The sequence below is a fragment of the Dermacentor silvarum genome, chromosome 6 (assembly GCF_013339745.2).
Source record: "Dermacentor silvarum isolate Dsil-2018 chromosome 6, BIME_Dsil_1.4, whole genome shotgun sequence".
NCBI classification, from domain to species: Eukaryota; Metazoa; Arthropoda; class Arachnida; order Ixodida; family Ixodidae; genus Dermacentor; species Dermacentor silvarum.
In genome coordinates this window covers 10022697-10048615 of record NC_051159.1, presented here as the reverse complement: position 1 = coordinate 10048615, position 25919 = coordinate 10022697, and the positions used below count along the sequence as shown (strand labels likewise).

The window sequence follows — 25919 nt, the reverse complement described above, 5'->3', positions numbered from 1 at the left end:
CGCGTTTGCTCTACATATATGGTGATTGTAAAGGAGGAAAGAGACGCCTACTTCTGCAGCCCTTAAGGAAGCACGGCGCAGAACGCGCGTTTATTTTCCGCCGTGGGTTCACTCCCCGTGAAAGAGCGCGTCCCTCGCGCCCTTTCACTCGCACATACAGCGTTCGGCGGCGCGCGGCGACGATTTCATCTCCATTGACGTCATACGGAACCTCACTGCAACGGCGACGACGACGGCGACGCCGACGGCAGGAATCTGCTTTGATGATGATGATGATGATAAGTGGTTATTGAGGGAAAGGGAAAGGTTGGCGCTATCTTCTGCAGCCCTTGAGGGTGCACGGCTCAGCGCCAACGGGGAGGGGTAAGTGGGAGTGAAAGAAGGGATAGAGTGGAGTCGCCATGGCTGGGCGAAGCAAAACCGGCAGGCATAGGCGGCACGTATCAGGCCGAGATGGAAGGCCTTGGTGTGCTGCAGAGTCTGCAGGGGTGTTGTGCCAGGCCGGTCAGGCCCGGGGTGGGGTGGGAGGCCGTGAGGCCTTCCCGCTTGTAGAAATGTCCTTAGAGGCGTGCGGAAAGCCCTGACGAGTCAAGGAACTCCACGACGCCTCGAAGTGCAGAAAGGTGGTGTCGGCCGGGGAAGAGGAGATCTTCCTCCTTGCCAGAGGGGAGGCCCAGGCGGCGGAATTCCTGCAGGAGTGGGCCCCGCTGCTGGAGGTACGCCGGGCAGGCCAGCAGGAGATGTTCGATCGTCTCCGGCTCCCCGCAGGAGCTGCAGGCCGGGGACGTCGCTCGTCCCAGTCTGTAGCTGCGTGCTGCCGTCCAGCTGCAGCCGATGCGGAGCCGGAGAAGGAGCGAGGTCTCCCTGCGAGCCAGGCCTCGCTGGGGGAGTGGTCGTGGGGGGCATCCCAGTGCCACCCGTTTGTCTGGGTGGTGGGTCGCCAGGTGTCGCCGCAGCCTCTGTCCTGTGAAGTCGCCCTCCGTCACGGCCCGACTGAGGGGCACAGTGGTGTGGGGGGCGTCCTTCGCCAGGGTGTCGGCTGCCTCGTTGCCCGGGATCCCTACGTGGGCGGGGATCCAGTGCAGGGACACCGGGTGGCCTGCGTCCTGCAGCGCTGTCAGCCGGGTAGACAGCAGTGCGACTCCAAGGCTGGCGCTTTCTGGCCTCTGCAGGCCGAGGAGGGCTGCCTTGGAGTCGCAGAGGATGGCCGCTGGTACCCCAGGAAGCTCCTCGGAGAGTAGGTCGACGGCCAGGTGGAGGCCTGCCACCTCCGCTGTAGTCGAGCTGGCGTGTCTGGGCAGTCGACACTGCCTGCTCTTCTGCAGGGCTGGTGCCGTGCAGGCCGCCGTGGCAGAGCCGGTGTCCGGTACCACCGAACCGTCGACGTACACCAGGAGGTGGTCTCCGAGGGTCTCGTCCAGGAGGCAGGCGGCCGTCTGCTGCAGGGCGCAAGCGGGCGAGAGCCTCTTCGAAATCCCGGGCAGCTCCGTGGCGATGGGGACAGGAGGCCTCTGCGGTGGGGGCAGCTGTACCGCATTCGGCGGTGGGTTGCCAACCACCTCCTCGTAGAGGTGGCACAGCTGACCCATCCTTGAGGAAGGCCGGGACTGGAGGCGACGCAGCAGGCCTCTGCCATCAGGAGCATGGTGGAGGCGGTCGACGTGCCTCAGCCCCTGCTGCAGGAAGAGGAGCGACAGGGGCCATGCTCCAGCCTCCGCAAGGGTAGCGGCAATCTGGGAGCTCCGGGGGACGCCCAGGCAGAGTCGGATGCTTTGGAGTGTCCATATAATTGCTATCGCAATAAAAGAGGGCGAGGAGGATGGCACGACCTTTTTTTTGGACTAAGACGACGCTTGAACGCAATCATATGCTTCGCATGAATGCGTGTTCTGGAGGCGTGGCTGTATTTTCAATTCTTGATTATGTAGGTGTTGGATCATTGATAACAGAGGGAGTTAAAATGGCATATAACAATTGCACAACTAACCTCATTATCAACCATGAGCTAACTGAAAGGATTGAAATGCGTTCATCTGTGCGTCAGGGGTGCCCCCTGTCACCTCTTTTGTTCGCGTTATACCTAGAGGCTCTATGTAAAAAAATTATTGATAGTCCGGATGTGCGTGGTTTCAGCCTAGAAGGATGTGAAGTGCGTTTATTAGCTTACGCTGATGATGTCGTTGTTTTCTGCACTGATAAGGAGAGTGTTCGAACTTCTATGAAAATTATGCGTGAGTTTTGTGACATGACAGGTAGTAATATAAACCTGAATAAATATGTCGGTTTGTGGCATGGCCAGTGGCAGACAACGCCACGTGTTTTTGAAGGTATGCAGTGGACGCTCACACCTGGGATTTACCTTGGTGTACCGTTAGGCACTCATCGAGACACCAAAGTTTTGTGGAATGGAAAGGTGCAGGAATTGAAAGCTCAAACTGACAAGTGAGCCGGGCGTGACCTCTCAATATTTGCACGTGCAGCAATTCGCAGAATCTTCTTAGTGAGCAAGCTGTGCTATCTCATACAAGTCCTGAGCTGTTCCCGATTCAATTTTAAGAAATTTCATAGAGCATTCGCTGTGTTTGTGTGGCAGTCAGAATATGAAAGAACAAGCAGAAACAACTTGTTTCGCAAGTTAGGTCAGGGAGGCTTGTCATTACCAAACTTATTCTTAAAGCAACTGGTTTCTAGATTCTTGTTCTTGCAAGACACCACAAATCCTTTCTTGCGAACAGTTATTCAAGTTCGATTGAGCAATGCTTTACCTAACTTTGGTGTCTCGATGAGGGAGGGTGGGTGTTACGCAACGAGTAAATTTCTACGTGAAGTGGTCGTGGCGTTTAGATTTTTAAACCACAACTTTTCTACTGAATATTTGGCTACTGTAACACGTAAGCGTATAAGCGCTGATTTAATAGACATTATGTTCCCAGAACCATTGTGTCGATTATTGTACCGTGAAGGCCAAGGAAAAGATGTGCTAAAACGTGTGAAACGAATGATGGTTCCAGGGGGAGTGAAAACGTTCTTTTAGAAACTACATACTAATACCTTGCCTGTAAAAACATGGCTAGCAGAAAAAAGGCATTATTTACCATGGGGTACTAACTGTTTAATTTGCAAGAAACCAGAATCTATAGAACATGTGTTTCTAGATTGTTGGAGTGCGGTCTTCTTCTGGGACATTATGCAAAGAACTATTAAAAAAGAATTACCGTTAACACCTCATGGTATTCGATACTTAACTACAGGGCACGACAGTATACCTTTCTCCTCGGCCTTCACAGCATCTGGAGAAACCGCATGGCTGTAAGGAATTGTGACATTAATCCGAGAACAGTAAACTCTTACTTTACTGAAAATGTGAGTAAACTTCGGGAAGTGTTTAAGAAATTAGGTTATGAAGATGAACTATTGTTCTTGATGGATGCTCTTGTCAAAATGAAAGTTTTGTAATCTCAACCGCAAGTGAAACATCAGCGGTGGGAAAGTGAATATTGTCAGCTGATGTAGTAGTTTGTATTATTGTTTTTGCCGAATGTCCGGAAATAAAAAAAAAAAAAGTGGCTGTATGGCCTAGTGGTTACGACGCTCGCTTTGAGATCGGGGGGACGCGGGTTCGAATCGGCAAGGTAGTTTCTTTTCTTGGTATCAGCATTTTCTTTTTTTCCTCTCTGTTTGGCGGCGCGGACGGTTGTGCCCTGCTACCGCGGCGGAAGCCGCGGTGTCGGGCGCCGACGCAAAGCGGCGGTAGTTGGGGTGTTGCGGAGCGCAGCGTGGCAACACCTCAAATAAAAAAATACTGCTTCATTCAGGTAGACTGCTCCCTCCCTGATAGTGAGATTATATATGGATCATCAAAACAGTGATGTACCCGCCGTGGTTGGTCAGTGGCTATGGTATTGGGTTGCTGAGAACGAGGACGCGGGTTGGAATCCCAGCCACGGAGGCCGCATTGCGATGGGGGCGAAATGGGAAAACACCCGTGTACTTAGATTTAGAGAGAGAGAGAGAGTAGATTTTAATGAAAAGAATGGAGGAGAGGTCGGCCTGGAGAGCGTGTCTCTAGCTTGCTACTCCTCACTGGGGTAAGGGGAAGTGGTAAATACAGAGAGAGGTAGGTGACAGGTGATTATGATATCGTACAATGAGCTACTATATACACACGTTGTCCAATACGCGGTTGTGCACTTTTCACACACTACACGCAGGAATAGTGTTGTCCACACAGAACGTCATCGCACGAACACATTTCGCGCACTGCACACTGCACAGGTCCTAGAGACGACCGTCTGAGCCCGTCTCACACATAAAGTTAAAAAGTGATCTTGTGGTGCGCTGGGCATGATCAACGCTTCGCCATGCGCCTAAAACCTTGGCTTCCGAAAAGGGGCGGGAGTCCAAACAGTCAACACTACGTTTTAGTGACCTTCGCTCGGTCGCATATTGAGGGCACACGAAAAGTATGTGTTCTATTGTCTCGGGAGTGTGACAGCCGCTACAATCAGGGTCCCGTTCTCGTCCAATCTTGTGAAGGTATTTGCGAGTGTACGCCACACCAAGCCGTAATCGATGGATTAGTGTTTCCTGGCCTCTCCGTATCCGAAGTGGAAGTCGGCATCGGAAACCGGCGTCAAGTCTATAGAGGCGCTCTTGTCGATGTTCCGGGTTGTCCCATTGTCGCTCCATAGACGTTTTGATGGAGTTGTGTAGCAAGGCGTTGATATCATAACGGCAAAAGGGAAGTTTTATAATCTTCCCATCAGTGTGCGCCATTTTTGCTTCCGCGTCAACCTGCTCATTTCCGGCTATTCCACAGTGGCTGGGAATCCACTGCAGTGCAATGGTATGTCCGGATTGAGACGCCTCAGTAAGCAGAGCCATGATGTCGTAGATTAGAGGGCTGTATGCGCTTCTGGGATTCATATAATTGCTTATGAGTTGCAGCGCCGGTTTTGAGTCGCAGAACACTGTCCAGTTAGCGAGGTTTTGTTGTACTATGCAGCGGACTGCTTCTCGAATGCCGGTCAACTCAGCTGCTGTAGACGATGTTTTGTGTCGTAACCGCTGCGTAATCCCCATTGCAGGTACCGTGTAAGCTGCCGCGGAAGAGGTCTGTGTAACAGAACCATCTGCAAAAACATGTTCGGTATTTCCGTACTTGTAAGCAATGTAGGATAACGCGAAATGTTTGAGACCCGCAAGCGGCACTTTCCACTTTTTTGTTATTCCGGGGATTGAGGTTTTCACCGTCGGCTTTGCCATCGTCCAGAGTGGAGCTTCCGGTATGCCATGCGGTGCGAAGTCCGACGGCAGTAGATCCCGTTGCGACAATACGGCTCCTGAGTAGGCGGCGTCAGGCCGTATACTTGTGACATTTGTCAGTGGATGATTCCTATGCCTCGTCAATAGCCTTAAATACACTCGCATTGGCTCATGTTGCAGATACACTCGAGCTGGGCATGCGCGTGCCTCTGCAATAGTGCCCCATGTGGAAGTACATCGTGGTAACCCTAGGCAAATTCTTAGTGCACGAGCCTGAGTTCCTTCAAGTGTGCGGAGGGCAGATGAACTAATCCGAGAAAGTACAGGTGCGCTGTAGCGGAGGTATCCAACAAAAAGTGCCTGGTAGAGCTGCAGAAGAGATGATTGGGATGGCCCCCACGATTTTCTAGACATATGTCAAATGATTTGTGCAAAGCTGTCCAGCTTTTTACTTAGATTTAGGTGCAAGATAAAGAACCACAGGTGGTCCAAATTTCCGGAGTCCCCCACTACGGCGTGCCTCATAATCAGATCGTGGTTTTGGCACGTAAAACCCCATTAATAATTAATTAATTAAGAACAGTGATACGTTTATTTAGGAATTCTATCGATCCCTTAACAGTAGCCACAGTTGTGCCTATACTCGGCGACAGCTTTCCTTGACAGCACTGTGGAAGCTACAGAGCCGAACCGTCTGCATGCGCGCGCGCCAGGAAATAGTACCAATTTTATTTTCTGATTCTAAGAGTTACTTGGCCCGAATAAATAAAACTTTCTTAATTATAACTATAGAACAAGTATGGGAAGCTGTTCATGGAAAGAAAGTTATCGTGCGCCTTAATTTTTTTCTTTTTTATTTCTTGGACGGCACCACGTTTTCCGCACCGCCTGCTGCTTGCTCTCGCAGTAAACACGGCGTCCCCGGTGCCGGCGGTGCCGTGTGTGGCCACAAACTCTCCTTTTCGTTCTCCGAGGAGGCTATACTCTAAATGTGACAAGAAGTGGGTCTCCAAACAAACTAAGCAGGTTATCTGCAATGTCTACGCTGGGGTAAGGCGCCGTCAGCCCGAGCTGGTCGACGAATTCTGTGTGCCGAACTGTCGCCGAGCTCAACGGAGTGAGTATGCGAACGGTAACTCGAATCAAAGCTGAAGCTCTGCGGGCCCCACTCTCCTCTCCAAAGCGTAAGAAACTGGATTTCTGGGGCGAAGCTGGGAAGTGCATGACCGCCAAGACGAGGCTGCTGCGTTACGACACGTTTGCGTTGGCAGCATTGCGGCTCAAAGTGCACAGCTATTTCATGTGCAATGAACTGCCTACGTCCGAGAAACTAGGCAACGAGGTGAGAGAGAGAGAAAAAACATTTATCGAGCTCAAATGACTGCGTCTTCTCAGACAACGGACGGGGTGGTTCCCTGGTTTCGGGACCCATATACGGCCAGCAGCTCCTGGCCCCTAGCCGCCAGCGCAAGCTGGATCGACAGGGCGTGGCTGTACCGTCGCTCATGGGGTGGGGTAGTGGCGGGACGGAGGGGGGATGGGGGGTATAGGAAATTTGAGCAACGCAACGAGGTGATCAGCGACCCTGACATGGACATGCCGACGAACAGCCCTCACACGATGCTGAACGACCTGGGCTTCGTCTTCCGAAAAAGAAAAAAGAATTCCGCATTGCTCGAAAGAGACGACATCGTTGCTTGGCGTCGAAAGTACCTCCGAACAATCCGAGAATTGCGGAGGCAGCAGCGGTAAGTTCTTGCGTTCTTTTAATTTCTGCAAGCTTTCGTTGAGCGTGGTTGTTGGTAAAAGTGTAGACGCGAATGGTGAGCATGCGTGTGTACCTAACGGTGAGCGAAAACGAGAAGTATGCTTTGCATCAGTGATCGCCAAACGTGTGCTGTTTACGCGAGTGATCGAAAGCCTTACATAATCCTAACTTAAGTCGCAGCGAAATTCCCCAGTAAAATAAGGTAGCTCTTCATGTTTGCACTTGTACGGTGGAAAATAGTATCAGCCGAGGATGCGATGATCTGTGCCGAAGATGTAACTGAGCGTTTCGCTAATGCAGAATTTCCCGTCGCATTGTTTGGGAAGATTTACTGCCTTTTTTTCCGCGTAGGAGCAAGGAATCTAAATGACTGGAAGAAAAGAATAGCTAATTTTGTTCAGCAAATATGCTGTGCACATAATTGGGGATGTGGTTTCATTATCTTTTATGAGCAGCCTGAAACATGTTTTGTAAACATTCGCTTCAGTCTTTCCCAGGGGAAGTTTTGCCTGCTCATCTTTGTTATATGTATTCACATGGGTTTTGCCAGTGGATTCTTCGCGCTGTAACAGAGGCATAACCTTGAATCAAGGCCGCTGGTTTATTAATGGGCTGTTGCCAGTAAAGGTAAGATCTTAACTATACGACTGATTTCTTTTCTTTTACAGGACCATATACTACCTTGATGAGACCTGGGTAAACGCTGGCCACACTAAGGAGACCGTATGGACAGACACCAAAGTGATGTCCCGGCAAGACGCATTTCGTCGAGGCCTCTCAACAGGTCTCCGTGCACCGAGCGGTAAAGGAGGACGCCTAACTGTTTTGCATGCTGGCAGTGCGGAATACTTTGTTGATGGAGCCGCCCTACTGTTTCGTGCCAAGAAGGGTGCTGGTGATTACCACACGGAAATGGATGCTCCGCGTTTTCAAAAATGGTTTGTTGAATCAGTTGCTACCGAACATCAAGCCACGCAGTGTGATTGTGATGGATAATACGTCGTATCACAGTGATCAAGTTGAAAAGGTGCCAAGTTGATTATCAAGAAAAGCCGACATCCAGTGCTAGTTGAAATCGAAAAGTATCCCTTTTTCGGATGACCAACTGAAGAGCGACGTGCTGCAGCTCGTTAAGCAGCATAAGCACATGTTCCTTGCTTACCAGATTGACACACTTGCCAGCGCTGCCGGTCATGAGGTTGTGCGCTTTCCTCCTTACCACTGCGAGCTCAATCCAATAGAGCTCGTGTGGAGCCAGGTCAAAGGCTATATTGCTTCGAAGAACACTGACTTCCAGATCGATTCAGTCGAGAAGCTGCTTCTGGAATGAATGGCAAGTGTGACCCCGCAGAACTGGTTCCGAGACTGCACTCATGTGATAAGGCTTGAGGATGAGGCATGGGAGCGGGATGGCATTATAGACAGCCAAAGAGAAAGTCTCATAATTTCTTTGGGCACAGATTCGAGTACTTCTGATGAGTCGAGCAGCTCTGACATGAGCGGAATTGATGAACTGCCATGAGCATCGCCATATGGGCTTTTTCAAAGCTTCAACCAAAGGATTACACGCGTGCTTAACTAGAAACTGTTATATTGCTTTTGAGGTCCATCAGTCACTGCTATTTATTTACACCTTTATTGCTTATTGACTTTATTTTAATTTAATCTGCTGATCTCTCTATGTTTCGTTGCACTTTGTTTATGTTCTGGTGACGTTACCGTGATGTGATAATAATTGTTGGGATATTGTGTGTCAAAACGACGATGTGATTATGCAACATGCCGGGCTAGAGGGTTGCACAAGTTTTGACCACCCGGTGTTGTTTAACATGCACCGAAACATATGTACACTGGCGTCTGGCATTTCTGATTCATCGAAATGCGACAGGATCAAACCTGTGCTTTTTGTGTCAGCGGCCGTGTACTGTGCACTGTACGGTTACGGCGGCTGTGGATGTGATGATGTATCGCGGCCGTTCACATTTACATTATACGCTGCATCAGGGAGAACCACGTTTCTTAGTCGAGGATTGAAGTGTTCAAAATTGTGTCCATTTTTCTGTGTGATCTCATGCCAATAGTGTTTGATGCCTTGTTTCATTGCTGTCTCAACGGGACCTGAAAGTGTGATACCGCTTCTTGTCATTGTTTTGTTTTTCATTTACTCATATCCTAATCTGTTCTACCGTCTCATTCTTTGTTATCAATGTGTTATTACTCTTACATATTTTGATTTGTTTATTATGAATGGTTCTCATGGCAAGCAATGCTAGCAACGAGTTATGGCTATCACGTTCTGTGCCACAAGTGCAAAATGTTATGTTAATAATAATTGAGGGGGCTTAACGTCCCAAAACCACAATATGATTATGAGAGAGGTCGTATTGGAGGGCTCCGGGAATTTTGATCACCTGGGGTTCTTTAACGTGCACCTAAATCTAAATACACGGGCCTGGAGAATTTTCGCGTATGGCTGTGATGCAATAAAAGATATGAACTGTTTTATGCATTCTTTATTTATTTTCTACCAATAACAATTGGTATTATGGACAATACCTGTTACATACTGCATGCACAGGGATGGAAAAAACATCGACGGCCATCAGACTACATGAAGGTGCTTGACCAGCGAAGCTCGATAAAATAATCTGTATTAGTCTCTATTCAAATTAATGGTAAGGTCTCTTAAAATATTCCCATTCAGCGGCATCATGGTACTTGCATATTTTAGCTGCGGTGTGTGCTTGGCGACATTCGTCACCTTGCTTAGTTTGCATAGCCATTATATTGTCACGGGGTCGTGACGTTGACGAAGGCAGCAGTCGGCCGGTAAACAGAAAGTCAGATTACAGCAACGCACACTGGCACTGATAGCGGCGAGTACAGCATCGGCCGTGGAAAAGCTGATCATCGTTGGGACGCGCCGTGTCTTATACATCACGCATCGAACTTTCCAGCCTTATCACTGGTGGTCGCGTGAACTCTGAAATAAGCTTGACTGTTCGCGTCTTGCGCGCAATCTTAACAAACGATGTACTACAATTGTGAAGTTTCTCGAACACTGAGGCGCAGTCTGCGCCGATCATTGCTGACAGTCTTTGTGGGCGTAAACCGAATACAGCTAAACTGAAACTAGACGCCCGTAGCAGGATCGTGCCGCAACCGGCCTTCCATTTCGTCTGTACCAGGGCTTAATACTGTAAACGTTAACATTCGATCACGTGTGGCGCGTACCCGTATACTCTGGGCTGCCATACTTTTTGTTGACTGAACACAGAACCTCAGCTTCACTATTATAAAGGCTGAATAATGCTTGGAAAACCTTCTGAACAGCGGAAAATTTTCCGTAATTAGCTGCATGTATGCACACTCATGAAAGTTTAACTCTGACGTTCCCATTTTGCATGCATACGTTTTGCTAAACACACTAGCACTGCGAGCTAGCGAAAACCGAAACTGGACCTGAAATCGGCTGCAAGCTGCCGGACTACTTGCGTAGTAACACAAATATGCAGAGGCCCCGCCTCCGTAGCCTTCGCTCCAATGTCAAGAAAAGCTGTCGCCGAATATAGTCACCACCAGCCTAGCGTGTTCTCCGGCGGCGTTGGAACGCCGCCAAACAAAGAGAGCAAGCAAAAAAAAAAAGAAAGAAGCGCGACCTGTGCCATCCTCCTTGCCCTCCTTTTATTGCGATACCAATTATATGGACATTCCAAAGCGGATTTCTGCCGTCGGCGTCACCGTCGCCGTGAGGTTCCGTATGACGTCAACAGCGATGAAATCGTCGCCGCGCTCCGTACGCTGCATGTGCGGGTGAAAGGGGGCGAGGGACGCGCGCTTTCACGTGGAGCGAACGCACGTCGGAGAGCAAACACGCGTTCTACGCCGTGCTCTCTGAAGGGCTGCAGAATTAAGCGTCTCTTTCCTCCTTTCCATATATAGAGAGCAAACGCGACTCTTTCCGTCCCGCGAAAGGCTATAGGCGCTGAGCCGTGCTCCCTCAAGGGCTGCCGAAGATAGCGCCAACCTTTCCCTTTCCCTCAAGAACCACTTATCAAAGGCTATAGGAGACGGGTGGGAGGGAGGGGAGGCGACGTTTAGCTGCGTCACCAAATGCGCATTTATATAAAAACACCGTGCGCGTTCGGTGCGAACGCGGGCAAAACGCCGACGGCGTCGACAACAGTTCTGCGCGTTGCTGGTGCTGCTGCATGTCCAAGTTTATACAGCTGATAAAACTACTATCCTTACTCCGTATAGCTCTCTACCAATTTGCTATCGCAATTAATGCTTCGCCTTTCGGGTGAAACAGCAACAATTTTTTGTTTTACGCGCGTGGAATCATCCGCGGAAAGCAAAATACGCGACCCGATGATCGCGGCTTAATCTCGCGCACACAAGGGAGGGAAGCGGGAAGTAAGTACGCCGCCTTCCTGTCGCGCGCACTGTTCCGGAGGGAGGGTAGGGAGGTTGGAGGGGGTGGAGTGCATCCTACTCCGGGCGGCCCGAGCGGAGCGCGCACCCACCGGGACGCGTATTTCCAATTGCTAGTAGATACAGTGCTCGACCGCTGGCGCCACGCTGTGCCGCTTGCGCGTACCATGTTTCTAGCCGCCGCGTTTGAACGGAGGAGGTGTTGACGGAGAAAACGCTGGGCTGGTGGTGACTAGCCTGCTGTTGGGATTGGTGGTATTATACACGCATCACTGTTTTGATGATCCAAATATAACCTCACTATCAGGGAGGGAGCAGTCTACCTGACTGGAGCAGTATTTTTTTTATTTGGGGTGTAGCTACGCTGCACTCCGCAACACCCCAACGACCGCCGCTTCGCGTCGGCGCCCGGCACCACGGCTGCCGCCGTGGCACCGGGGTTCAACCGACCGCGCTGGCAAACAGAGGGGGAAAAAGAAAAGCGTGATATTAAGAAAAAAAAAATCAAGCCAGGGCGGGATTCGAACCCGCGTACGCATGATCCCGAAGCGAGCGCCGTAACCACTCAGCCATAAACCACTTTTTTTTCTTTCATGGTATTTATTACGAATACGTAAGATATTTCCATAGCGGCCAAAACAGTCTTAGCCGCGTCTACAAGCACAAAACAAACACTTCACAGTACAATTATTACAGTAAGAGTTCTCTAAAAAGGAGGCAAAAGGATGCACTTCATCAACACCGGAGACCAGTCTGGTTGGGAGTCTCTCTGATGATAAGTCTTTCAGCCGTGAAATCATCCGAATGAAATGTGACTTCGAAGATACAATTGGTTCTGCATTCCGGTCTAGCATGCGAGTTTTCCATAAACTGTGCAACGCCACAAGCAGGAGCATAACAAAAGGCACATCGTCACATTGAGGTGGTATCAGATATCTTTTTTTTTGGAGTTTAGTGGCGCAAGGACCAGGTATGGCCAAAGAGCGCCATGACAGTATTAGTTCGCGCCAAGACGATGGTAATAGCTTGTTAGTGGTAGATGAATAGGGAATTATATGAACATTAGATGTGGCATGGCTGTAAAGGGGCCTAAAATCAGTCGCTGTAAAGTGCGTAAAATCTATAAGTAATAAGATTATGGCAATGAGTGATTATGTGTACTATGGACATGAAGCATGCATTGCGAAAGAATGATACGAGTTACAAAAAATTAAAGATACAAGTATTGGCCAGAAGCACAAGTGCCTAAACAGAGCCCTTGAAACACAAGGGCCTGGAGGCATGTGCAGTTAAAAAACTATCGCAGCAACATCCTCTAGAGAGAGGATGCACTACGAACTTATTGGGCTAGTAACATGTAGCACAACATCTTTCAAGAAAGCAAGGACTGCGTTGGTGCTAAAAAGTGGTTCTTTACCGAGAAACATAGCGGGTTGCAGAGGGACACAATAGCGATATGCGAGAGGAAAATGTTTCTTTCTTTCTCTTTCGGCTTCCCGACACTCGAAGAGGACGTGGAGGACGGTGAGCCTGTCGCCACATCTACCACATGTTGGAGGATCATTTCCATTCAATAGAAAATTGTGAGTACCATATGTGTGTCCTATTCTGAGACGACAGAATAGGACATCAGTTCGTCGTGTTTTAGTTGTACAGGGCCAGAAACCTAACTGTGGCTTAATCAAGTGAAGCTTATTAGTTGTTTCAGCGTCCCACAGACGCTGCCAGTGGCCTCGCAGTTTCCTTCGCAACAAAGGCTTCAGATCTGTGGAGGAAATAGCAGCGGCAGGATTAATAGCTTGCGATGTAGTTGATGTGGCCAACTGGTCTGCTAGCACATTGCCCTCGATGCCTCTATGGCCAGGCACCCAGCATATTATTACATGTCTACGAGATTGGTAAATGTTACACAAGAGTGAGTAAAGCTCGATAACAACAGGATTCTTATGCTTTTGTAAAGATGTTAGCGCTTTTACAAGACTCAACGAGTCTGTGAATATTATTGCCTTTTGTAGTTTCAATTTCTCTATATGCTTCACCGCAGACAGTACTGCGTAGGCTTCTGCGGTGAAGATGCTTGTTAGGGGGTTCAATACGTCAGATTTAGAAAAGGAGGGGCCAACAGCGGCGTAAGATACGCCAGCATGGGACTTGGATGCGTCGGTATAGAATTCCGAGCACGAATACTTCGATTGAAGTTCGCGGAAATGCATTGCAATTTCGAGCTCGGGAGCGTGCTTTGTGACCTCTACAAAGGATAGATCACATTCTATCACCTGCCACTCCCAGGGCGGTGAAAGCTTAGCTGGAGGCATTAGGCGATGTTCTAGAAGTGGGATATCCATCTCTTCGCTAAGTTCTCTTACACGCAATGAGAAAGGCCGCCTCATAGAGGGTCGATTATAGAAAAGCGTTGCACACTTCAAATCATTAAGGGTTGCAGAACAAGGGTGTTCACGATCGGAGTGTACTTTGAGAAAATAGGTGAAGCTGATGTATGTTCTCTGGAAATGGAGTGACCACTCATTGGATTCTACGTATAAACTTTCGACGGGGCTTGTTCTGAATGCGCCAGTGGCCAGGCGGATACCTAGATGGTGGACGGGGTCTAGCATTTTTAGCGCGCTCGGGGCGGCAGAGTGATATACTACGGCACCATAGTCCAATCGTGACCGAATGAGGCTCTTGTGAAGGTTCATTAAACACTTCCTGTCGGTGCCCCAGGATGTGTGAGATAAAATTTTCAGTAAGTTCATTGTTTTAGGCATTTCGCCTTTAGATGTTTTATGTGGTTAATGAAAGTAAGCTTAGAGTCAAGTATGATGCCTAAAAATTTGTGTTCTTTGTTCACAGGTATTTGTTGTCCATACATTTCGATAGTTGGATCTGCAACAAGACCTTTCTTCCTGGTGAAAAGAACACAAGAACTTTTGTGGGGGTTTACTTTGAACCCGTTTTCCTCTGCCCACTTAGACACTTTGTTGAGCCCCTGCTGTACCTGTCTCTCGCACACTGCGAGGTTACAGGACTTGAAGCCTATCTGTACGTCGTCCACGTAGATGGAATAAAAGATAGCTGGTGGTAAAGAAGCACGAAGCGTGTTCATTTTAACGATAAAGAGTGTGCAACTGAGCACGCCTCCTTGGGGTACACCAGTTTCCTGCACAAAAGGTCGTGATAAAACATTACCAACACGAACACGGAATGTGCGATTCAGCAGATAACTCTCAATCACATTTAACATATTACCACGTATACCAAAGTGGGAGAGGTCTCTCAGTATGCCAAACCACCATGTGGTGTCGTAGGCCTTTTCTATGTCTAAAAATACAGACAAGAAGAACTGTTTGTGAACAAAAGCTTCGCGTATCTGCGCCTCAATACGTATCAAGTGGTCAGTGGTGGATCGACGCTCGCGAAAACCACACTGGTATGGATCAAGCAGTCTGTTTGATTCTAGGAAATGTAATAGGCGACGGTTTATCATTTTTTCGAAGACTTTGCAGAGACAGCTTGTTAGCGCTATGGGCCGATAACTCGATACAGAGGATGGATCCTTCCCCTGCTTCAGGATAGGGATCACTATGGCCTCTTTCCAGGCAGAGGGGATCTCGCCGGAGGTCCATATAGAGTTATACAGACAGACAAGGGTTTTCTTCGTTTCAGAGGGTAGGTTCTTCAACATTTCATATAATATGCGGTCAGAGCCTGGGGCAGATTGGTTGCAACAGGCGAGTGATGCATGAAGCTGTGCTAAAGAGAAAGGTAAATTATATGGCTCGTTCCCGGTGCTCTTTCGGTCTAGTTTTTGTTTTTCTATTGATGCTTTGTATTTTGTGAATTCCCGAGAATAGTGCGATGAACTCGACACATGTTCAAAATGTGCACCCAGGTGGTTCGCTTGGTCTTCCAAGCTGTCGCCCTGTGTATTTACCAAAGGGAGTGAATATGTTTGTCGTCCTCTCACCTTGTTAACCCTGTTCCATACTTTGGCCTCATCTGTATACGAGTGTATACTTGATAAAAACTTCTGCCAACTCTCTCTCCTGGCCTGTCGGCGCGTTCTCCTGCCTTGTGACTTTATCTTCCGAGTTGATAAGATTCTCCGCAGTAGGTGAATCACGTAGTAACCCCCACGCTTTGTTCTGTTTCTTACGAGCGTTCCTACATTCGTCGTTCCACCATGGGACACGGCGTTTGCATGCCACACCACTTATTTCGGATATGCATTTAGAAGCGGCATCAATTATGAAGGCAGTGAAATACTCTACAGCAGCATCAATTCCTAACGAAGACATGTCAGCCCAGGAGATATTGCTAGTAAGAGTTCGAAATTTCTCCTAATCTGCTGTATCAACCTTCCATCGAGGGGCTTGTGGTGGAGACTTATTTTCTGTGGTTGTTCTCAGTAATATGGGGAAGTGATCGCTCCCGTAAGGATTTTTGGTAACTTCCCATTCAAGTTCAGGAAATAGACACGGGGAAGCTATGCTAAGGTCAATAGAAGAAAAGGTTCCGTTTGCAATACAGTAAAATGTAGGTTCCTTCTTATTCAGGAGGCACGCACCAGACGAGAAAAGAAATTCTTCAACAAGACGACCTCGCGCATCGATACGAGAGTCGCCCCACAGACTGCTGTGCACATTGAAATCGCCAAGAACAAGATAAGGTTCTGGCAATTCGTCTATAAGGGACTGAAATTCATGTTTGTGTAAGTGGTAATGTGGGGGAATGTAAAGCGAGCAAATGGTGATGAGTTTGTTCAGAAGAACAAGTCGAACTGCCACTGCTTCGAGGGGCGTTTTTAGCTGCAAATGTTGACATGTTATGCTTTTGTGAATTATAATGGCAACACCGTCTGATGATGCGATAGCATCGTCACGGTCTTTACGAAACGTAACATAGTGTCGGAGAAAGTTTGTATGTGTTGATTTTAAGTGCGTTTCCTGTACACACAGCACTTTTGGATTGTGTTTATAAAGAAGTTCTTGGATATCGTCGAGGTTCCTAAGAAGGCCTCTGACGTTCCATTGTATAATTTGTGTATCCATAATGAAATTAAATTGGTGCTGTGTGTACTAAAAACGGAAGTATTGCCTTAGATTACAGAGCCCTTTCCAGGCCCTGTAACGCGGGATTTGTCCTTTCTGAAGCGGTCGAGGGAGCCTCGCCGCTCCTTAGGCGCTTGGTGCGCCGTCGGGATGGGTGTAGTGTCCATTGCCTCTTGAGAGGCGCCGGACACGCGCTCTTGCGAGCGAGAAGTTTCGCGAGAGAGTCTCGCCGCGAAGGACGAGACATTTGTGCCCACCAGCCCGGAGGTCGATGGGGCTGCCTTTGGGCCTGAGCTGCGCCGGGTGTTACCACAGCCAGCAATGGCCGGAGAGGGTGAGTCAGCCTTGACTGCACCCACCGTGGGAGCTGCTGGTGGGCCTGCGGGTTCGCTTCGCGTAGCGCAGGCTGCCACCGAGGGCTGTTGTGGTGCCGGCAACCCTAGGGTAACCGGGCCTGTTTGCTGGTTAGGTGGAGTAGACTTAGCTACTTCCACCCTGGGGGCAGGAGCCACAAGCGACAGCTCGCTGCGCGCGGGCTGGGCTGGTGGCAGTAGCCGCTGCGACGCTGCCCCTTGACGCGCCGCATCAGCGTAAGTGGTCGTGTGGAATGGTGAGCACCTTTTGCGTGCTTCCCTGAACGATATGTTTTCACGGACTTTCAGTGTTAGAATTTCTTTCTCTTTTTTCCAGCTTGGACAAGACCGGGAGTACGCTGGATGGTCACCATCGCAATTTACGCAGTGAGGTGTAGCCTCGCAATTGTCTGAGGCATGGCCTTGTACTCCACACTTGGCACAGGTGAGTCGACCACGGCAGCTCTGCGAGCCATGGCCGAATCATTGGCATTGGTAGCATCGTCTAGGATTTGGGTTATATGGTCTTACTGCTATTTTTGTGTAGCCTGTTTCGATGCTTTGTGGCAAGACGCTTAATTCAAAGGTAAGTATCAGGTGTTTCGTGGGAATTTCTTTGTTGTCCCGTCTCCTAACGATGCGCTGCACATTCATGACGTGTTGCTCCTTCCAACCTTCCAACAACTCGGTTTCAGATAGGTCGATGAGGTCTGCTTCGGATACTACCCCGCGTACTGTGTTCATGGAGCGATGCGGTGAAACTGTAACTGGGACATCACCAAAAGTCACAAGCTTGCCGAGTCTGTTGTGTTGTTCCTTATCACGTAGCTCAAGCAGAAGGTCCCCGCTTGGCATTTTGGTGACTTTATAGCCAGGGCCTAGCGTGTTGGTCAAGGTTTTCGCAACTACAAATGGGGATATGGTTCTTGCTAGTCTTTCTGTTCTCTCACTATGTACTACTTGATATCGGGGGAAGATGTCTTTAGGCCGGGTGAACAAATTCAGAAACTCATCGGTGCGTCCCCTCTTCTGAGGGAGACGATCAAGAAGTCGAGGAAAAGCGGGCGTTCCCATAACAATTTTGTGTTGTTCGGCAGCAATGGCAGCCACCCACCACGGAGTCCAACAAGGGGATGCTACAGCACTTCACGTGTAAGGCTGCAGGCGCCAGTCGTACATTGCTGCTATAACCTCATATAAAAACCCAAGAGAGGGCACCTACACAAGGTTAACCCAAGCTGCCTATGAAAAGTGTGGAAGTAACAGAAGAGAAGAGGTGACAGGACAGTGAGGACAGAAAAATAGAGAAGAAAAAGATCGGAGAGGGGGACAGGAAAAGGCGACCACCGATTTCCCCCGGGTGGGTCAGTCCGGGGGTGCCGTCTATGTGAAGCAGAGGCCAAAGAGGTGTGTTGCCTCAGCCGGGGGGCCTTAAAGGTCCGAACACCCGGCATCGGCTCAACCCCCAGGATCCCCCTTTCCCCAGACACGGCTAAGCCGCGCACGGCTACACGCGGCAGGGTCCAACCCCCATGTGCTCGGGTACGTGGTGTCGCAACTCACCAAACGCCTGCTGACGCAGACGCCCCTGCGGGGGATATCAGATATCGTATTGTATAAGCATTTATATCAAGATCCTTTTTTAAAGTCCTTTGGAGAACGTCCCAAAACAATATCGCATCCTTGCAATCAATAAAACAGTGTTCTATGGTTTCTGGTACATTACAGAGACGACAGTTTATCGAAGATACAAAGATTCCTTTCCTATTTAAACAGGTTTTAACAGGTAACGTTTCAGTGCGCACTTTGAAGAAGATGTTTTAGTGTGAGGAGGAATAGGCATTTTACAGACCCGTGTAAGGACGTCATCTCCAGGTAAGCCGATGTACAGCGATCGGTATAACGGAGGTTTAAAAAGCATATCAATTAGATCTTTATACAGATTTTTCCTTGAGATAGAGAATGAGTACTCATTTGAGAACCTCACTGCAAGAAAACGCACTGAGAGGCACACTTCACGCATGAATCCCTGCAAGTATGGATGTGAAGGAAAATTTGTCGAAATTACTAAATATGGTAAAACGTTGAGGAGATTAACTTGCAAGAATGCCCGAAGTAATGGGTGAGAACAGTCTCGAAAACAGATGAAACAACGTTTCGGCAACACACAACCACGCCATACAACCACGCTTCCAAACGTTGCATTCATGCGAACCATATGATTGCGTTCGAGCGCCCTCGGCGAAAGAAACCATTTAGAAACGCGGTACGCGCGAGCGGCGCAGCGTGGCGCCAGCGGTCGAGCGCTGTATCTACTAGCAATAGGTGACCCGTAAAACATGCAATCGCAAGGATCTATGGGGCGCGCCGTCTGCTACCAGCTTCCGGTTCGACGGACGACGCGGCGGCATCGGCGGCATGCCCGGCGCACGTGTTTTTCTACGCGGTTTCAACTGTCAGTCGTGCGAAGCTTTCCGTCCGCTTTGTCGACCAGCAATGTCGTACCATTCATGCAGCTGATTTCTAGGTTTCCGATCACTCTGGGCGCGACGATGACGAGCCAAGAAAGGCAAGGATACGCTTTTAATCATAAAGGAACTACGGTTTTCGTTTCGGCGGCCTTTTTTGTTTCTGCTAGGTTTAGCTCTACGACATTTGCCGTTGCTTGGACGCACCGTCACTGACTGCTCTGCCTGCGGGTCAGTTAGACAAATGAAAAAGTTATCGTTATACGATAATTTATCAAGCGTATAGAAGCATTACTTAGAAAATGCGATGGCTACAGCGGTGCATGCGGCTCTGTGGTCGTAGCTAAAAACCGATATCGTCGGCATAACGGCGCAGCTAGCGCTGAAAATGATAACTTGGCGCTCTGTCAACGGCATTTATCGGTCGAAACTCTGGGTTCATTTGAATGGGTACGTATGGTTAGACGTTCTCGCTTTTTTGTCAACAATGGCCGTATCGCCGTCATATTACGCCTGCACATTATCTCTATGCGTGCTGAAGGAGCTAAGGAGGGCTAGTTGGTTACGAGTATTATTTATTTATTTATTTATTTATTTATTTATTTATTTATTTATTTATTTATTTATTTATTTATTTATACATACTGCCATTGGGCTATCGCAGGAGTGGGAGTGTACATTAGATAAAACATCAGAACATTCGTCTGCACAACTCAACTTCAACACCTTGAAAATCAGCATTGTTACAAAATGAAACATACAACAAGTAACATAAACACAGCATGAATCAACCTAAGTGATATAAAAATTACTCTAAAGGTAACGACCTAGTCTCACCTGGCACTAAGTTCCATTTTTCAATCGTACGAGGAAAGAAACTGTACTTAAATAAGTTAGTGCGCGGTTGAAATGGTGCAAGGTTGAGTTTGTGGCTATTCCTTGTAGGTTTCAATTTAGCAGGAGACAGATAGTTGTTCGTTGATGAGTAGCGTGGGGTGTTAATGAGAATATGCAACAATTTAAGAGATTCACGATCGCGCCGCTCGGACAGAGGTTGTAGACCTAGTGCAACAAGGTGAGATGAGGGTGAGAAGTTCCAGTCATAACGGCGGTATATGAAACGGATTGCTTTCTTTTGAACTGATTCGAGAGTGTTAATGTCAGATACCTTATAAGGGTTCCAGATGGGGCAGCCATATTCGAGAATGGGTCGGATGAGCGATTTATATGTTAGCAGCTTTGTTTCACGTGGAGCTTTTCGCAATGTGCGATTTAAATAGCCTATTTTCTTTGATGCTTTACTGCATATGTATTCAATATGCCTTGACCACGACATGTTAGGTGTGAAGATGAGGCCAAGGTACTTATATTCGGACACCCGTGCAAGGCAAGAGCCATTAAATGAATAATTAAACAAAGAAGTAGAGGTGCGCTTACTGAAAGATAAAGTGACTGTTTTTAAAAAGTTTATATTCATTTGCCATTTGTCGCACCACCTGCAAAATTGGGCAAATGAATCGTTAAGTGATATGTGATCAGCATTCGTATTAATTACGTTATAAAGCACGCAGTCGTCAGCATAAAGGTGTATTTTTGCGGATACACAGTTTGGCAAATCATTTATATACAATAAGAACAAAAGTGGCCCCAGGACAGAGCCCTGGGGAACGCCGGATGACACATTTACTATAGACGAGTTTGAGGAATTAAACGAGACATACTGGGAACGGTTATGTAAAAAGCTAGCGATCCAGTCAACTAAGGATGAATTATTAAGTATAGCGCGAAGTTTATGGAGAAGTTTTGAATGTGTAACAGAGTCGAATGCCTTGGAAAAATCTATGAAAATGGCATCAATTTGATTTCCACTGTCCAGAGCGTAAGAAATGTCATGCGAAAATTCTACGAGCTGAGTTATAGTACTAAGTCCGCGACGAAAACCATGCTGGGCATCACTCAAAATTTTATTATTTTCAAGAAACTCCATAATATGCCTAAAGATTATATGTTCAAGAAGTTTACATGATTGAGACGTTAATGAGATCGGACGATAGTTTAATGGTGACTGTTTGTTGCCGGATTTATGCATTGGAAGAATTTTTGCCAATTTCCAAGCCAAAGGAACTGTCGAGGTAGATAAAGACTTTTGAAAAAATTACAGTCAAATACCGGCTAGTCCAAGCACAATATCTAACAAGAAAAGCGTTGTTAATGCCATCAGGGCCACAAGATTTTTTATCTTCTAAGTGCAGAATTAGATTCAAAACACCTTCGAGAGACACGGTAATATCGCCAATTGAATGATGCGAGTCATGAATGAATGCAGGTATGTCGAAGTTATCAGTTGTGAATACTGATTGAAAATATTCGTTGAATGCGGTGGCGATAATTAAAGGGTCACTGGAAGGTACATTATTTATAACAACTGTATTTGTGGAGGCTGACCTGGGTAGAATTGAAGCCCAAAATTTCCGAGGGTTACTCTTCATTAAATGATGCAATGTAACGCCGAAGTAGAAGTCTTTTGATGAATTAATTTTGAGGCGAAGTTCCTCCTTGGCGACATTAAACTCGGCAATTTTAAGGGGGTCGCCTTTTCGTTTTAAGCGCCTTAACCTAGCAACACGACGCGATAAGTGAAGTATGTCACGTGAAATACAGGGCAGATGAGGATTATTCTTTTTTGTCTTCAAAGGGACGAAGCGCTGGATGCAGCTTGTCACAATCGTTTGAAAAGAGACCACCAAGGAGTTCACATCATTAAATTCGCTGAGCCGTTCGAAATCATCAAAAGAATCGCATAAGAGATCAATAATAGACGCGTCGTCGGCACGTGAAAAATCAGGAAAAGTAGAATAAACAAAACTATTGTTACCAACTGGAACAGAAATGGATACAAGAACGGCCTTGTGGTCTGAAATACCATCTGTAACTTCGCATTCGAAACCGTTATCTAAAAGGCGGGGACTAACAAAAACTAAATCCAAAACTGCAGCACCTCTTGTGTTAGCGTCAACGACTTGTTTTAAACCAAAACATAATGAAAAATATAACAGCGCTTTGCTTATTTCCACATCATAGCCGGTGAGTGATAAAGATGGCCACAAAATACCGGGGGCATTGAAATCTCCAAGACAGATAACGCGTGAAGAAGACAAGATACGCTCGTGCATGAATGTCGTTAAAGCGAGCAGCTGATCTATGTTCGATGACGGCGGTCGGTAGATAACGCCAAATACTATAGAAATGTTTCCGAAAAAGACCTTACACCAAACTGATTCGGTATCAGGTGGGTTGGGGAGTATTGAAAATTTAAGGTCAGACCGCAAAAATAATGCGACGCCACCTCCTCTTCTATGACGTCTATCAGTTCTAACAACTGTAAAACCTGGAGGAGTTATTTCACTATCGAATATGTCATCATGCAACCATGTTTCCGTTACCCCAGCAATATGTGGTGAATGGGCAGAAATCAGCGAAAGAAAATTTGGAAACTTGTTAATCAAACTTCTGGCATTAACATTTAAAACGCGTAGTGGTTCTTGTGGTTGCCTACTAAGGCGTCAGGGATTAACAGTGGTGACTTTTGTTGGGCGGGGAGGAACCTTAGTGAGGGTGTTAGTATCATCGTGCCAGTTGTACCTAACTTTATTGATAAATGCATGATCAAAGCTTAAGTGAACAATGGAGCCATTATCACGAAAGGGCTTAGATGCTTCCCATATCTTTTTTCTGATTGATCGTATGCGCTTTGAAAAATCTTCAGAAATACGAAAGTCGGAACCTTTAAGTTTGTGACCATTTTTAAGGACGTTTGTTTTCTCGCGATAGTCGAGCGATATCATGATAATGGGGCGTGGGCGGTCAGCATGCCTACGACCAATTCTGTGGCATCTCTCAATACTCGGGCATTTGATTTCAAGTTGTTCTTCGAACCACGTGGAAATGTTAGATAGCAGAAGATCGTGAGTTTCATCAGGTGACTCAGTCAAGCCATGCAGCAACAAGTTATTACGGCGAGATCGGTTTTCTAGATCATCATTACGCAAAGCAAGTTGGTCGATTTTTATTTGTAGCTGCTGAATTTCATTATTCACTTTACCATTGTTTCCGATCGAAGGAAGTGTGGCTGGAAGTGATTCTAATGCGGCGACACGTGTCTCTAAGGCATCAAACCTTGATTTAACAGCCTGGTGAATGTCCTTGATATCTGCTATTTCTTGTGATATACGTTGCTGGCCCTTAATTAATTCGGCAAGCATTTGAGCCACAGAAGACAAGTCAACATCCTTGGCATCTGTGGTACTCGTTTCATCGGTAGTGGATGAGCTTCGCAAACGAATATCAGTCACCGGGCATTCTTTAGTCTAAATTGGCTTAGGAGGCCCCGGATTCAGTTCCACATCACCACTCAAGAGGAGACTGCTGACGCAGTAAATTAGGTCAGAGCACAGAGATACAAAATCATAAGCACATATAGAATTGTGTGGGCGAGAAAACAGCAGTAAAGCGATTATCGGAACGAATGCATTTGGCATTCTTGAGGTAACCTACCTGCGTAAAGAGCAGAAAGCGGTTCAGCATCCCACTAGCGCTGCTGTGATCTCACCCACTGAAGAAGGCAACTGTCGATGACGCTTTTATATGTTCAGCTGGGGAAGTCACCATGCCGGACTTGCCGATGATTGGAGGACCCAGGATGACGTCACCGAAGGTGATGGGACGCAGACTATCGGCCGACGAGTCGATGAACAGGCGAGGGCTATCTTCAGTGAAGTAGATAGGGCCGTCCATGCCCTTACTAGCCGAGTTATCCACGTGCTGAAACGTAGTCCAAGAAGGGTTGTCGGTGTCATTGGTATCGGGGCAAAGAAATCCGGTCGGGCCAGGGACAGGATCGGCAAAGCAGGCCAAAAACATGCCGGACTTGCCGATGATTGGAGGACCCAGGATGACGTCACCGAAGGTGATGGGACGCAGACTATCGGCCGACGAGTCGATGAACAGGCCAGGGCTATCTTCAATGAAGTAGATAGGGCCGTCCATGCCCTACTAGCCGAGTTATCCACGTGCTGAAACGTAGTCCAAGAAGGGTTGTCGGTGTCATTGGTATCGGGGCAAAGAAATCCGGTCGGGCCAGGGACAGGATCGGCAAAGCAGGCCAAAAACTGCGTAAAGAGCAGAAAGCGGTTCAGCATCCCACTAGCGCTGCTGTGATCTCGCCCACTCCGTATGTATGTATCTCGCTGTGTCCCGCTTAAATTCGCGCCGTAAAACCTTGTCTCATAATACCTCTAATGTGCATGCGAGTACTGAAATAGATCTGGTTGGCTGAGTCAATGTTAAAGAAAGAAATATCTTGGGGAATCATTCCGTGTCGGCCCTTACACAGCTAAAAGCCGCCTGATAAGTGGCACTGTACGTTCATTTTCTTTTTGTTCACGGATGGTGTCTGCCTTGTTACAGTTTTGGAAGTGGCAGCCATTTCTCTGATGCTTGTGTACAGCTGACTCAGCAAGGGTTGCTGCAAGGCAGTAGTTACATGCGCTCACCTATAACGCTTGAATTTGAGCAGGCAACGGCTGAACAACCGACGATGGTTTTGCTAGGCACCTGCAACCGGGTAATCTTCGAGTGGGACAAAGCCGGTCTGCAAGCGCAAGTGGCTCAGTCAGCTAAGGCGTTGCGCCGCTGAGCAGCATTTTTTGCATTTCGCCTCCATCGAAATGCGGCCGCGGCGGCCGCATTTCGATGGAGGCGAAATGCAAAAACGCCCGTGTGCTTGCATTGTAGTGCACGTTAAAGAACCCCACGTGGTCAAAATTAATCCGGTGCCCTCCACTACGGCGTGCCTCATAATCAGAACTGGTTTTGGCACGTAAAACCCCAGAAAGAACAGACTGCAAGCGCATCGATGGAATTCAACGGCGAAGCGGTGGAGGCGGCTTCGCTGACTCGAACCGGAAACAGCTAGCAGACGGCGCATCCCACAATCCCTCGCCATTTTACGGGTCACCTATTGGAGTGTTGCCACCGGGACTTCAAGGCTCCGCCAGGCTCCGGGGGGAGGGGGAGGGCACTTTCTACGCCACGCGCGCTCGCATGGGCCTCTGTATCTTTGACAGCCATCTACAGCGGGGACAACAGAGTCTGCCTTGCGTGAATAAATCAGCACAAGCTCGCGTGAATAAATCCCGGCTGCAGCACCCGCATTTCGATGGTGAAGTCTAATGAAGTGAAGTCCGTGTACGATGCATTGGCTACAAATCCCAGTTGGCCGAAATTAATCCGGGGTCCCCCAATACGACGTGCCTCATAATCACATCTTGCTTTTGGCGCGTAAAACCGCAGAACTTAATTTTCTTGTGGTTGATTTTTATTTTGATTTAGGTATTTAGTACAGATCTGATTGTGAGCGAACGGTGGCGTTTTGAAATGCGCACTTACTTATCTCTTTTCCGGGGACTGTATTTCACCCACTAACGTAAAATTATCGCTCAGCGGAATACTCACATGCATGATGGGAACTTACTTGAATGCTGTCGTGGATTCTATCTGTTGTGTCTGTTCTCGCCGAACT

General features: G+C 47.9%; 1 protein-coding gene across 1 annotated transcript; it reads right to left on the bottom strand.

Annotated features, from left to right (window-relative positions):
* Positions 1-22459: 22459 nt before the first annotated feature.
* LOC125946142 (uncharacterized) lies at positions 22460-24385 on the bottom strand. The gene is made up of 2 exons (XM_049668639.1): positions 24005-24385; positions 22460-23706 (listed from the first exon to the last, which is right to left on the bottom strand). The coding sequence occupies exons 1-2, from the start codon at positions 24383-24385 to the stop codon at positions 22903-22905; spliced, it is 1185 nt and encodes a 394-aa protein (XP_049524596.1). The 3' UTR covers positions 22460-22902.
* Between the last annotated feature and the right edge of the window lie 1534 nt (positions 24386-25919).